General features: G+C 38.9%; 3 protein-coding genes across 5 annotated transcripts; 1 reads left to right on the top strand and 2 right to left on the bottom strand.

The window, feature by feature from the left end:
• On the bottom strand, positions 1-2898 carry LOC148293857 (protein FAR1-RELATED SEQUENCE 5-like). Of its 2 annotated transcripts, XR_015836420.1 has the most exons (3): positions 752-2898; positions 525-668; positions 1-258 (listed from the first exon to the last, which is right to left on the bottom strand). XR_015836420.1 is itself a non-coding variant. In XM_088254373.1 (2 exons), the coding sequence occupies exons 1-2, from the start codon at positions 2896-2898 to the stop codon at positions 575-577; spliced, it is 2241 nt and encodes a 746-aa protein (XP_088110499.1). In that variant the 3' UTR covers positions 1-574. The 2 variants fall into 2 exon arrangements, 1 of the variants encoding a protein (XP_088110499.1); XM_088254373.1 differs by having other exon boundaries at positions 1-668.
• A 2233-nt stretch (positions 2899-5131) lies between these two features.
• On the bottom strand, positions 5132-8704 carry LOC110747292 (monooxygenase 2-like). Its single transcript, XM_088254053.1, has 5 exons — positions 8335-8704; positions 6568-6630; positions 6285-6462; positions 5934-6162; positions 5132-5717 (listed from the first exon to the last, which is right to left on the bottom strand). Exons 1-5 carry the CDS (start codon positions 8544-8546, stop codon positions 5191-5193), a joined length of 1209 nt encoding a protein of 402 aa, XP_088110179.1. The 5' UTR covers positions 8547-8704; the 3' UTR covers positions 5132-5190.
• Positions 8705-9306: 602 nt separating this feature from the next.
• Positions 9307-12667, top strand: LOC110746444 (uncharacterized). 2 transcript variants are annotated; one of them, XM_088255348.1, is made up of 4 exons: positions 9307-9423; positions 9648-10906; positions 12290-12425; positions 12524-12667. In XM_088255348.1, exons 2-3 carry the CDS (start codon positions 9723-9725, stop codon positions 12402-12404), a joined length of 1299 nt encoding a protein of 432 aa, XP_088111474.1. In that variant the 5' UTR covers positions 9307-9423; positions 9648-9722; the 3' UTR covers positions 12405-12425; positions 12524-12667. The 2 variants fall into 2 exon arrangements, with proteins under 2 accessions (XP_088111474.1, XP_088111473.1); XM_088255347.1 differs by having other exon boundaries at positions 12290-12667.
• Positions 12668-12999: the final 332 nt, after the last annotated feature.

Raw genomic sequence — 12999 nt, 5'->3', positions numbered from 1 at the left:
TACACGCTGATTTCTAATCATTGTGTTCCAACATAGTGCAAATTTCAAGTATCCTTCAGGTACGAATGTTTACAAAATCGTGCACCAATATTGCTTCATAGTCAAGGTCAGATCTTAATAACCAGTCAAGCACTAGAACATAACATTAGGAAAAATTGGTTGCTGCTGTAAATGATTAGTGTTGCTAGAAATGATTCGTGCTGGAAATCATTACTGCTGATGGAAACAACAGCTCCCTGCTGGAAATGCTACATTACCCTGTGATATAATCAATGAATCTGTGTCACTCGTTCATAATTCAGCATAAACTACCCATTGTACATGGTAAAAGTCATTGCTTCTTCACAAAACTCAAAATTTGATACTTTATCAAATGTCTATGAAAATTTCCAAATAGGGAGAAGACATGTAAAATTAACATGTGTCCAAATTTCATGCAAGAAGTAAACCAACCAAATTTCCATTTCAATTAGCAGTGGACATGAACAAACAAATAAAATAAAACTGCATATAGAAAACTTAACCTGATCATTAGCCTTCATAACAACCGGCCTTTGTATAATACAAACATAAATCATTCGGTAGGTCCGTGCATCCTGTAAAATTCGTCGAATAATGGGTCACTGAGATCTATTGGAGTTGATTCCTCATTGTTTGACGGTGATGTCCTGCATAAACACCAAACACAAGCACATAAAAAATTTAACTATTCAAATTTTAGGTGTTATTATAAATAGTTTTAACATCTTACGGTGTGTTCAAATTTCTTGGGCATTGTCTTCTATCATGACCAATGTCTCCACACTCCCGACAGTGTCGAATCCCTCGCTTCATTGGCTTTTCCTTTGCTCCCGTTACTTGTTTCCACCTTCCTTTGCACCTTACTCTCTTAGGGTCTTTCATATATTGTGTTTGAGAGCTAGACCCTCCAACTTTGTTATTACTTGGTCCATCCTTCAACAACTTCAACTTCACCCGCAAACTTTTTAGAGTCTCTGACACTAGCTCACATCCTTCTTCACACATTAATGCATCCTCAACCACATCTGAAGCAAGTCGGGACATTGTACTCCGCTTTATTAAAAGACCAGGATCTGCAGAGTCTTTAATTTTGTTGCCATTTGCATCTGACACCAATCCAGCTTTCGTAGTTTTCTTCCACCTTTTCAAAATATATTTATCGGGCATATATTCAATCTGGTCCCTTCTGAACAATGCTAGGATGTGCTTGCAAATAATCCCAACAAATTCAAATTTTTTGCAGCTACACGATGCGTGGTCAGAATCTTTGACATATACGACTTCTGCCACTCTTGTTTGCCAATTTTTCCTTTCGCTCACATTAAAGACAACTTTTGAAGCATCCTCTGTTTTGAGCTCTAGGAAACATGCTGTACTTTGTATTAGTTCTTTCTCAAACTTTTGAAACATTGCCCTTGTGTACAAGGTAGCCATTTGTTTGTTCATTGGCATTGGTAGAATACATTGAGCCACTTCAAATGCATCTACGTGATCAGCAGCTAACTCTTTTTGACGTTGATGGGAAAGTGCCCTCTCAAATCGTATTATGAAATCCATCAACGAATTTCTCCTTGATATGTATTGCTTGAAGAAAGCATGAGAACCTTCCGCTCTTTGGCTGCTTGACATTCCAGCGGCAAAAAAGTCTCGTGCGTAGGCTGGAACCCAAGATTCCCTTAAATCAAACATTGAACTTAGCCATTGATGGTCAGTCAAACCAGCCTTTGTAACCACAATATTCCACTTTGCATCAAACTCATCCTTATTGTCAGTATCCCATATGGCTTTCTGAAATTCACGCCAATACTCCTTATAAGCAGAATGTGGTAACTTAACATGGAACTTTGATGTGATGTGCCATATGCAAAGCCGATGAAATGTAGTCGGGAAGGCTATTGAAATCGCTCTGGTGATGGCCGCATCTTGATCTGTAATGATCGTTTTAGGTTCGCCACCTTGCATGGCTTTCTTAAACTCCTCAAACATCCAAATAAACGACTCAGTCGTTTCCTTGCTCAAAAATGTGCATGCTAAGACAATTGTCTGACCATGGTTATTAACTCCCAATATTGGTGCAAATGTCAAGTCGTATCGATTCGTGTTGAATGTGGTATCGAATACAACAACATCTCCATACAACCGGTATGCCCGTCTAGAAGTTGCATCTGCCCAAAAACATCGACTAAACCTGTCTTCGCCATCTCCCTCAATCTTGAAATAAAAAGCCTCATTTTTTTTCTGTTCAGCCATAAAATACTCGGTCACTAGTTCAACATCGTGGTTCCTCAGCTTCCCATTCACACTACATTCAAGATTGTAAATATCCTTTTTGATAAAACCGATTTTATCCATTCCTCCGGATTGCACCTCGAAAATACTTACCTTCTGATGAATGGGGATATTAACCGAACCCAACTGTTTTGTAAGTACTTTTGTAGAATCCGAAATACGACGGTGTGATCTCAATAAATGCACTCTTTCTGAGGCTGTCATCTTATGATTGTGTCCCTCTGCAAAAAGAGAGATGGCATACTTCTTGCTCCCATTTGTCTTCACAACCACAATCTTAGCTTTGCAATTGCATCTACTTATTCCCCGCTGTCTTTTTCTCTCCCGAGTTTCATCTTTCCTGTATGCACCTTGTTTGCAACAAACAAATTCTTTCCTCAGAATCTCTTTCTTATATGTCCCCCGAAAGCTGGAATGAAGTCGAATACCAAAGCCAGCCAAGAATGCATATCTGTTATAGAAATTATAAGCGAGGTCAAGCGAGTCGAACTTCATCCCAACCGCTGGTGTTTCCTCATTTCTTACTTCAGGAATGTAAACCATCCCATTAGCTGTTACACAATCATCACTCTCTGAGCCCCCAGACATTTTACCCACATATATTTTTGAACTACTTCTATATCACTGCATAGGAAATATTAATTCATTAATCAATCATTACTGCATTACAACATATCAATGCATTCCACTTACACAAAACATTGCCCAAATTGACACAAAAAAGACGCATAGCCTAGCTTGTTTGTAAGAGCCATTATTACACAAAATTTAATAATAGTTACGTCATCTCTTGTGCAATAATCTGGAAAAAATAACATTAGAACCAACATGTTCAACTAAGAACACAAATGTAATTCAAACCAGCAATTACAGAACTTCTCCCAATATCCTCTCCAAATGCTTACTCCTAATGCCATTAAGCCTAAGTTTAGGATCTTTTACCTACATTTTATAATTTCCCACCCCCACCAAAAACAATCAACTAAATATATTGAATATTCATAAGGAAATGACGCATTATTGACAGAAAACTGACGCATTATTGACGGCAGAATAACACATTATTGACCACAGAAATGACGCATTATTGATGCCACAAATGACGAATTTCTCACCCTCACAAAAAACAAACCAAACCCAATAAAATCAATCCAGCAACAGTAAACTTACCTCTCAAACTCAAGCGGGAGCTCCGAAGTCAATCAGCTTAAGAGAATGTGGTGGACATTAGAGAAGACTCTTTGGTAGTGGAGACTCCATCTCTACCACAATCGAGGAACAAATGCTGCTGCGGCGTCTAGCTACAGAACCAGATATGCTACTTTGCTTTCATCTGGAATCTCGTGTGCTGAACGAAAAAGAGAAGGGGTTTTCACTTCAGCCATAGAATCAAAACAGGGCAATAGCTAGATAAGAGCCATTAATCGTCATACCGAGGATGCCATAGATCGCAGGCCTCCCAAGGAGCTGATGACAATGGAGCGACTATAGGGTTTGGGAGCTTTGGATCTTTCTAATTCTGGGTTTGCATTACATTCAAAAACAGAGGATTGTGTTCTTAAATTTTTCAGAGAGGGAAATATCTTCAACTGAAGTTGGGTTTCCAACGGGTCAGATTTCAACCCGGTTCTACATGCACCCTCTTTTAAAAACTCACCGTTGGATGAAATCCAATGGCTCTAACATACCCCTCAAAAAAACCCCTTATAACTTTCCCCTCACTATAGAAGCTCCCCTTAGTATAGCCCCTTGTTATAACTCAATGCAGTCTCTCTATGTATTTCCTTCGTGAGAATTTGTTTGGGTTTGAATTTACAAAAGCCCAATAAATAGGCTAATTGAATAAAGCTTGATGCGAATTTGGCCGATAAAAAGAGAGAAGTAAAAGCTTGATGCGAATTGATTTAAATGAGAGAGGCCCAGTGACTTGATTGGTCCGGTACAAGTTTGTAACCCAAGTGATGGAGTTTATATAAAGAAACATCAAAGACCCTACAAATTTCGAAGCCTTTCATGGATTTCTACACAACCCTTCTCATACACGGTGTTTTTCAGCTTTGAATGAATGGGAAGAGAGGGCGACGGGAGGATGGCAATTTTTAGCCATTAAGACCGTTAAGATTATCCGTGTACTCAAGCAATATTGTCAATACCTATTGTGATAAGTAGAACTTCATTCTCTTCATCAAAACTTATCTGTCAATGTTGGCAATTTTTGTACTTCCAAAAGCATAAAGAGCATGATTTAGAAACAATAATGCAAACAAATTAATAAACCTCACAAAAGATTAACACAAAGTATGAGACATACATTTGGCTCCACTTTTAGTTGTCACTTATCATTCGATACATTTTCTTTATTTATTGTATGCCAATATAAGTATTGCTTGGTTGGGCTATTCCACTTACACCCATGTGGATAGAGGTTCACAACCTTTAAGCACCCAATGAAGATTTGTGTAAAACCCCCTCCTCCAATCGCATGTGCTAAAATAAAATAAAAAAGGAAATAAACCTATTAACTCTAAACCCGACAAGAGTCGCATAGGCCTCATATCTACCAAGAAAGAGATACAAAATAGTAGTTGGTACAAATTAATACAGATAATAATTTCACTTTCATAGCCCTTGTGATATGCAGATTCTGCTCTTGAGATCAGCCTTTAGGAGAAGAATCATCATGTTTGTAATATTCTACTAAATAGTATACCCTGGGCACAAAGTTACCTTTTGTAGCCTGTCTGGTAAAAGACCCGTTCTTACTTATAAATTCCTGTTTCTCTTTCGATCCTTGGGAAACTGGGGAGGAGGGCATCAATAATTTCTTTCCCCAAAGGAGGGAACTTAGTTTATATTGATTCTTGTCCGCAGTGAAATACACTAGAAATTAAGTTTTCCACAATCATAACTTGTAAATTTAATGATTTTAGGGAAAAGAAACGTGTAAAATATGGCATCCCTCAAGAACTTCATACCCCATCCAGACCGTCCCTGCTGCACCCATCCTGATAAATATGAACCTGCGATCAACAAAGCAACGCGCCACCTTCTTTCTTCCACATATTTTCCAATTGTAACCGCCATCTCTTTTGGCACCAGTCGTCCATTTTGTATAAAGGACTTCCCTATGTGTCTGCCTAAAACCACTGCATCTTCTAATGCTGAGCAACCTCCTTGTCCTAAATCAGGTGTCATGGGGTGCATGGCATCGCCAGCCACCGTGATGTTTTGCTTGCAGAAGTTCCCAAATACTACATGCCATGGATACCTGAACATTAGTGGAGCCCATGTCAATGTCGAAAGATCCGAGTGCTGCACAATGTCTAGGTATATAGGAGGAAGGTCCTTGGCATAATTCTCAATCACTTCTCTTTTTATAACTTCGGGTTCATCTGCCATATCTGCCCCTACAATGATAGAAAATGTAGCATACAATTTACAAAACTTATTATAAGAGAATCAAATTTATTACACAGAATTTTCTGCAGTCTGCTTAGCAGTGTTGACGTTTTGGCTTTATTATCATAGTGCAACAAGCGTGGTTCTTATAGAGCAGATTTTTTTAGACAAAATTAATTAGTTGTCACTAAGTAAAACAAAGGGCATGGTCTGATGTTTTGAACCTTTAGCTGGAGAGGTGCAAGTGAAAAACCAATAGATCTCTTTGTCAGTGAGGGGAACAAAACCAGCCCTTCTTCCTTGTCCTATATATTGTTGCACGTTGTTGTCCAGTCCATGGCCTTGAGGAAACACAGCCAAGCCACGAACCGCGGATCGACCCGAATATACCGGTTCGGCAAGTCCTAACCAGCGTGCCACCACTGAGTGCATCCCATCACAGCCTATCAGAACCTATAGCCGATAACAATCCAATTAGAAGAAATAAAAAAAATAAAAAAAGGGAATAGAGAAGTTAAAGTCCATTCCATCAAAATGGAAATACTTATAAACAGGGCATGTTGGTTTATGTTTACCTTTGCTTTGATGACAGTCCCATCTGCCATGTGAATAATGGAAATGGATGAACCTTCATGTTCTTGGGTCTCAATAGCAGTGAGCTTGGAAGAGAAACGGATTGAATTAATCGGCAATTGATCTGCCAAAGCATTGAGTAAGGCTTTCCGGTGTACTGATATTGGTCCAGCTAGATCACTGCTTAATTTCATGTAAAAGATTACTACATTAAAACCAATGATGGATCTGCATTCCTAATATATTCCAGCAGGTGTACAAAGTGAACAAAAAAACAAGACCTACCCATTGGAGGCGACGAAAGAAACGCCTTGGATTTTTCCAGTATCCAGGTTGGTTACATATCCCCTGATGATATAAGCACCAAATATAAATACATCAAAAAGTTGAATCTCTATCTTTGTCTATACAATATATGCAGAATAATGTTAAAGTTGAAGACGACAGTATTAAACAATATAGGAACAATATCACATCATACATTGGAAAGAAGTACAAAATGTAAAACTTGTAGTCAACATATAGGAAACCAAATCATTTAGAATTAGGGCCACGAAAAACAAATAAGAAAAATTCCTTTGCGTCACGAAATTCCCGTAAACAACATATTATACCAAAATTCTGTCAATAAACACATAAGAATGATGGCACATACGAATGCATGTATATGTGGGAGCAATTATTCTAAGAAAAATGTATACGTTGGTCTCCAGGCTTAAGGCAAGAAAGGAGATCACGTCTTGATACTTATAACGAAGGTGCCTTTGACATTCTCACTACAGAATGGAACCCTACAACAAAGGAGGATAAGGGGGTTATGGTTACGGGAACCAAAGGTTAGGCCGACTACTTACTTTAGTATAGGTACACCTAAAAAAGTTTATTCTTCCCCCCTTTTCTTCCCCTTTCTGTCAATGTTGAGGTCTTTGAAAACATGTTCTTATTTCTTCGTATTCCCAGAATAAGGCCCATGTGGTTAGGCTTGGTTTATTTTGTCATAAAAGAAAGTAGTGTTGAAGCTCAAAATGGGAAAGGGTCAACTAAGAGAAAAGGGGAGTGTCTTCAGCAGGGAAAGTGACTAGGACCTTCGGTAGGACAAAGGGATAGGACCTTCGGTAACTGGGTATCCTGCAGAAGACAAAGTAGGAGAAGCAGTCGTTAAGCTTCGGACACCGATATGGTGCCGGCCGAAGGCTTTCCGATACTTAAGTCAACTATAAATGGTAACTTTGGCAGAGTAACGGTAAAAGTAAGAAATTAGTTACCTTTTTTACTAGGGCACTGTTCCCTATTTATAAGTAAGTGAAAGTGAGAGGTTTGTGTAGATTTCTGATGTGGGACTTTGTGCAAGTCGCTGTGGTGGTGACACGTGTCATGGAGATTAGGTTTGGCAATTGGGAGCTTCAGCAGTCGGGAGCTTCGGCAGGTGTCTGGCACCTTGGAAGGGTGTCTTCCTTCGGCAGGGGAGAAGACGTGTCTGCCTTGGTGCTAATTGTTTTGAGGCTGGACATGCTCGGTTTGATTATGGTGTAAACAAATAGGTTTCGGAGGTTCATTGATTAGTACACCTCCAGTATTGGTAAGTTTGGTCGTCTGAGGGAAGTCGCTTCTGTACCATAGCAATGTCATGATTACATTGGTTTACCCATTTTTTTTTTTGGTAGGCACAAAAGAAAAGAGTAATCCTCGACAAGCAGGCATGTGTGGCACTTGCGGAATCGAACGAGCTGCTTGACATCCCTCTTCGGGAAAAGAGAAGAAGCTAAGAAAACTGGTAATGAACCAATGGCACCGAAAAAAGGAAAGAGCGAGATGATGGTTTTTGTTGTTCCCGAGAAGCGAAGATCATTAAATTTAGAGGATTTCAACAGTTAACCTATTCATTATACAATATATTTATTGTTCATAAGACTAAAGGCTATATTTGACATTTTATCACTGCTCTTAATTGTCTAGATAATTAGATAGAAAAAAAAGTTTATCATTGAGAATACAAAAACAAAAAACAGAACACAACGATGAGCGAGAAAGATCGAAGGCTAAAAGAATTACTTTTTGATTGGGGCATAAAGGGAAGCGAGGTTTTGAGAAATGCCCAAGGCATCAAGGGCAACCCAAGCGTTGGGGAAAAGTGTTAAAGCTGCGCCCGTGGCTCTGAGGCCTTCCGATCTCTCCAACACCAACGCTTCAACTCCAGCTCTCTTCAGCGCCAGTGCAGTCGCCAACCCTGCAATCCCTGCCCCAACTATAACCACATCCTCCATTTCTCTCTCTGTTTCTCTCTCTGTCTGGGAGAAGCAGAAGCAGAAGCACTCAGCTTTATAAGAAATGGAGTGCTCAACTTTGGTGGGCGCCGTGCAATGGTTGAAATTGAATGAAGATGCCAAATAAAAGAGTAAGACGTTGGCAGAGGCAAATTTGATATTCTCCACCATGAATTTTATAATTTAGATTGGAATCAACTTAGGGCTGCAATTCGGCCGGAACGGATCGGAAACGAGTGTTCCGAATTCCGATCCGAAAATATTTGGAACTAAAAATCAATTCCGATGCCAATTCCGAAAATTCGGAATATAATAATTCTATTCCGATAAAGAATATTCGGCAATTTCGGAAACTTCGGAAATTCCAAAAAGTTAACTTTCGAAATATTATTACAATAATTTCGAAAATTTAGGTATTCATAAATTAGAAATTTTAGATCATTAGAATCGAAACTAATGAACTTTAATTCAAAACTTAACTCCAAATGGCCAAAAGCCCAAATAGACAAATATATTTGAAGCCCAAATAAAGGCTGGATTTCAAGCCTGTGGGGGAGAAGGCTAGAATGAAGCTTTGATTCAATCAACCACCCAAAATCTATTTTTTTTATTTAAATGAGAGCCGTTGGATCCCAATGGAAATTGCAGCAACGGCTGATGCGAGAGTGGGCCCGCTGGGCTGTATGGTTGTATCCGGGTCTGGGTTGGTTGGGCTACATATATGGTTGAGCCCCAAATAACAACTCCATTCGGATGGCCCAAGTGATAAAAAAAAAAAAAAAAAAACAAGCGAGTGATAAAAACCAAAAACAAAATTTAAAGCAGATTGCAGAAGAGAAAAACGCTAAAGGCATTTCGACCAGTCGTGGAGCAGAAGGTTAGATATCTCTCTTTCTTCTTATGCTGCCGTCGAAATCGGTGTGGAAAAAACCTAGCCTCTTTCTAGAAGAAGAGGCTGGGTCTTACAAAATTTCTAGGCCCTCCCGCTGAATTCACACCCAAAATTTCTATAATTTTCCATATGATGATTATGGATATTTCTGGTTTATGAATTTGCCCCCTTTCTTGGGCTAAAATTTGTCTTGTTTTTTGTTTGAGCAGTTGCTGAACCAGATAAGGTATAAGAAATTTGGATTGAACATTGAGTTGAAAGAGGGAAGAGTATAGGGCGCAACAATGTCGGTAACAGCAGGTGTTAGTGATACTGTGATTGCAGTCAGGGATAAGCTCAGAGGTAAAATTGGGCAAACAAAAGTTAAAAGGTATTGGCCTGGAAAAGCTCCCGAGTGGGCAGATGATGCCGATGAAGATGGGGATATTAGGATGTCCGCAGCTGCTTCATTGGAGAAAGCTTTCCCCACTGAGGAATATTCTGATGTTGTTAGAAAAGATGATCCTAGACTGCGCCGTTTGGCTGAGAGCAGGATAGATAATCGTGAGGATGTTCGAGCTGATCATAGGCGTATCCGGCAGGCTGAGATTGTTTCAACAATTGAAGAAGAAGCCAAGAGGCAGGAAGGGTTAGAAGCGGAGGAAGATGACGCAGATGCTTTGGAGGAAAGAAGAAGAAGGATCAAGGAGAAGTTGCGTCAAAGGGAGCAAGAAGAAGCTCCACTCCTGTCGGAAGACGAGGAAGAAGTAAAGGAAGAGGAGGAAGAGGAGTCTGAGTATGATACTGACTCAGAAGAAGAGCTTACTGGTATGGTTATGCTGAAGCCTGTCTTTGTGCCCAAGGCAGAGAGAGATACTATTGCTGAACGTGAGCGACTTGAGGCTGAAGAACGAGCCCTTGAGGAATCAAGGAAGAGGAATTTGGAGGAAAGGAAGAGAGAGACAAAGCAGATTGTGGTTGAGGAGATTCGGAAGGACGAAGAGATTCAGAAGGGTTTGGAACAGGAAGCAAATATTGCTGATATTGATACTGATGATGAAGTAAACGAGGCAGAGGAGTATGAAACTTGGAAGGCAAGAGAGATTGCCAGGATCAAGAGGGATAGGGAGGACCGGGAAGCAATGATAAAGGAGAAGGAAGAGATTGAAAGGGTTAGAAACATGACAGAGGAAGAGAGGAGGGAGTGGGAGAGGAAGCATCCGAAAGCTGCACCACGACCAAAGCAGAAGTGGAGATTTATGCAGAAATATTACCACAAGGGTGCTTTCTTCCAGTCAGAACCTGATGACTATGCTGCAACTGTTGGAACAGATGGAATTTACACACGTGATTTCTCTTCCCCAACTGGGGAAGATAAGATGGACAAAACCATATTGCCCAAGGTCATGCAGGTCAAACATTTTGGTCGTAGTGGAAGGACGAAATGGACGCATCTTGTCAATGAGGATACCACTGATTGGAACAATCCGTAAGTTCAATTTATTTCATGAATTAACTATTTTGTGTACCTATTTTAGTTTTGTGTTGAATTCATTAAACAGCACAAGCACTATTATATTTCTTGTTTTCTAAAGGGGAATTCAGAGTTTGTGTCCGTTTACCCACATTTTCTTTGAAGTAAATAAGGACTGAAGGGCTGATCTTACTGAATTTCTCAGTCAAACCATTAGATTTAATGGGTTGGAGATGGTAAGATATGAAAACATTCACGTAAAGCACTTGATGAGCATTAGTCTTGTAGAAAACTATGTGCGGTCCAATAACAGTATGGTGATTTCTTAGCATGTATGTCTATTAGCTTTAGTTAGATATAATCATTAAACGAATAGGTTATATTCATTGATAAATAAGTAAAGTTTGATGTATAAAACGCATTAGAGAATAAAAAAGAATATTGGTTATGGTAACAAGTATTTCTAACCAAAACTGTCTTTTACTTTGATCTAGAAGCCCATGTAACTTCATTCACCTATACATGTTCAGAGGTTTGGTAATTTTATATGTTTCAAGAGTGAAGTTCAAAGTATGATAAATGATGCCATCAACCTACCGAGGACCAGATAATTGAGAGTCAGTATTTTTCTGTAGTTAATGCAATTTATTGATGTATTGCACGTTTATTATTTTGGAGCCCTATAATCATCGCCTTTGAGTTTCTGTCACATGATCAGGAATCCTTACTATGTAAATGGAATGACAGGGAAAAAAAAAAAAAGAATAGCCATAGTTTGAGTCAAAATTTTAGGATAATAAGCTAAAAATTCTTCAACAATGTATAGAAAAACTGCATTGATATTGTTGTGGTCATAGGAATAATTTAAAGTTTTGGAACAAAGCATTGGTGGTTTAACTTTAACATGGGAATAATTATTGTTCTTTTCTATTTTGTTACTTTCATTTTTATATCTATATGTTTTAGATGTGTTCTGTATGTCAGTAAAAGTATTTTTCTTTGGTTGTGCCACTTGGATTTCTTAGTATAGAAAGTTAAGGTTCCACAGAGGGACTGAGGGGAGCTGTCTTATGGTATGAATAGATATTGAATTGGTGTGAATTTTGTTTGAGGGAGAACAAAAGTTGAGATGTGAATAGGCGAACATACCAGACAAATTCTGATGAATTTTTCGGTAGGTTTTTTTTCCCCTTTTCGGTAAAGGAAGTGGCTTGGAATACCTTATAGGTATTTTGAGGAATATAACTGTATCATCAGTAATGGGATCCACTTTGGCCCTCGTTTGATCTTCAACTCCAAGCTATGTACATCTGAATGTGTTTTATTTGATTACTAACAAAAACAGTCCCTAAATTTTTTGCCAAACACACATTTATTTTAGCGTTTTCTGTATTTCAGATGGACATACAATGATCCTCTTCGAGCGAAGTATAATGCTAAAATGGCAGGAATGAACGCGCCTATTGCAAAACCCAAAGGAAGCAAGAAATTGAAGGATTGGGAGTCTCGTTGATTTTTGACTACTCAGTCATGTGTAAGAAGCTAGGTTTTGTAATTTATCTGATGTTTTCATCAACAGAATACAAGTTTATGGGAGAATATTACATTCTTAAATGTATTTTCGCAATGTAGGACTTGCTGCTCCGGGCACAGCCATGTAAGATTTCTGGTCCATTATGATACTTCAGTATGACTTGAGGTTAGAATTAAAATCATAGAATTTGATCTGTAACTTTAACTTGATCTCATGTGCCAGGACTATTTTTATGTTCTTGACCACCTAACTTTTGTTCCTGGGTTGGTGAGTGAGCAAATACAGTGAGGTGGGGGGTTTTTTCTTTTGGGATTTTAGTGAACTACAATATGGATATTGTCATATTCATAGATGCAACAATAGTTTGCTTAGGATTCAAACCTGAGGTATTTGCGGGATTGTGGTTTTGTTCAGTTTTGTTGTATGCTGATCTGTGTTTTCGGATTCTGGCTTAAACAGATTGCACTTTCTTTCTCCCAATAAGTGTACCAGTGCATTTTGTGGTGGCTAGTTTTACTTGCGTTTCGTTCATTTCATTTGGGGCTTTGTTCAGTTTTATTGTATGCTGATCTGT

This window comes from Prunus avium, chromosome 6 (assembly GCF_965620075.1).
Source record: "Prunus avium chromosome 6, drPruAviu1.hap1.1, whole genome shotgun sequence".
Lineage (NCBI taxonomy): Eukaryota > Viridiplantae > Streptophyta > Magnoliopsida > Rosales > Rosaceae > Prunus > Prunus avium.
This window is presented reverse-complemented; position numbering and strand designations above follow the sequence as displayed.

What these genes read in the sequence shown, in the direction of transcription:
- LOC110747292 (XM_088254053.1), bottom strand. Translation starts at nt 8,546, where the DNA reads ATGGAGGATGTGGTTATAGTTGGGGCAGGGATTGCAGGGTTGGCGACT. An exon ending in CTTTATGCCCCAATCAAAAA is followed by an intron (nt 6,631 to 8,334) that starts GTAATTCTTTTA and finishes TTATATCATCAG; the next exon opens with GGGATATGTAACCAACCTGG. An exon ending in TTGCACCTCTCCAGCTAAAG is followed by an intron (nt 5,718 to 5,933) that starts GTTCAAAACATC and finishes CTATCATTGTAG; the next exon opens with GGGCAGATATGGCAGATGAA.
- LOC148293857 (XM_088254373.1), bottom strand. Translation starts at nt 2,898, where the DNA reads ATGTCTGGGGGCTCAGAGAGTGATGATTGTGTAACAGCTAATGGGATG. An exon ending in CCAAGAAATTTGAACACACC is followed by an intron (nt 669 to 751) that starts GTAAGATGTTAA and finishes GTGTTTATGCAG; the next exon opens with GACATCACCGTCAAACAATG.
- LOC110746444 (XM_088255348.1), top strand. Translation starts at nt 9,723, where the DNA reads ATGTCGGTAACAGCAGGTGTTAGTGATACTGTGATTGCAGTCAGGGAT. An exon ending in ACCACTGATTGGAACAATCC is followed by an intron (nt 10,907 to 12,289) that starts GTAAGTTCAATT and finishes TCTGTATTTCAG; the next exon opens with ATGGACATACAATGATCCTC.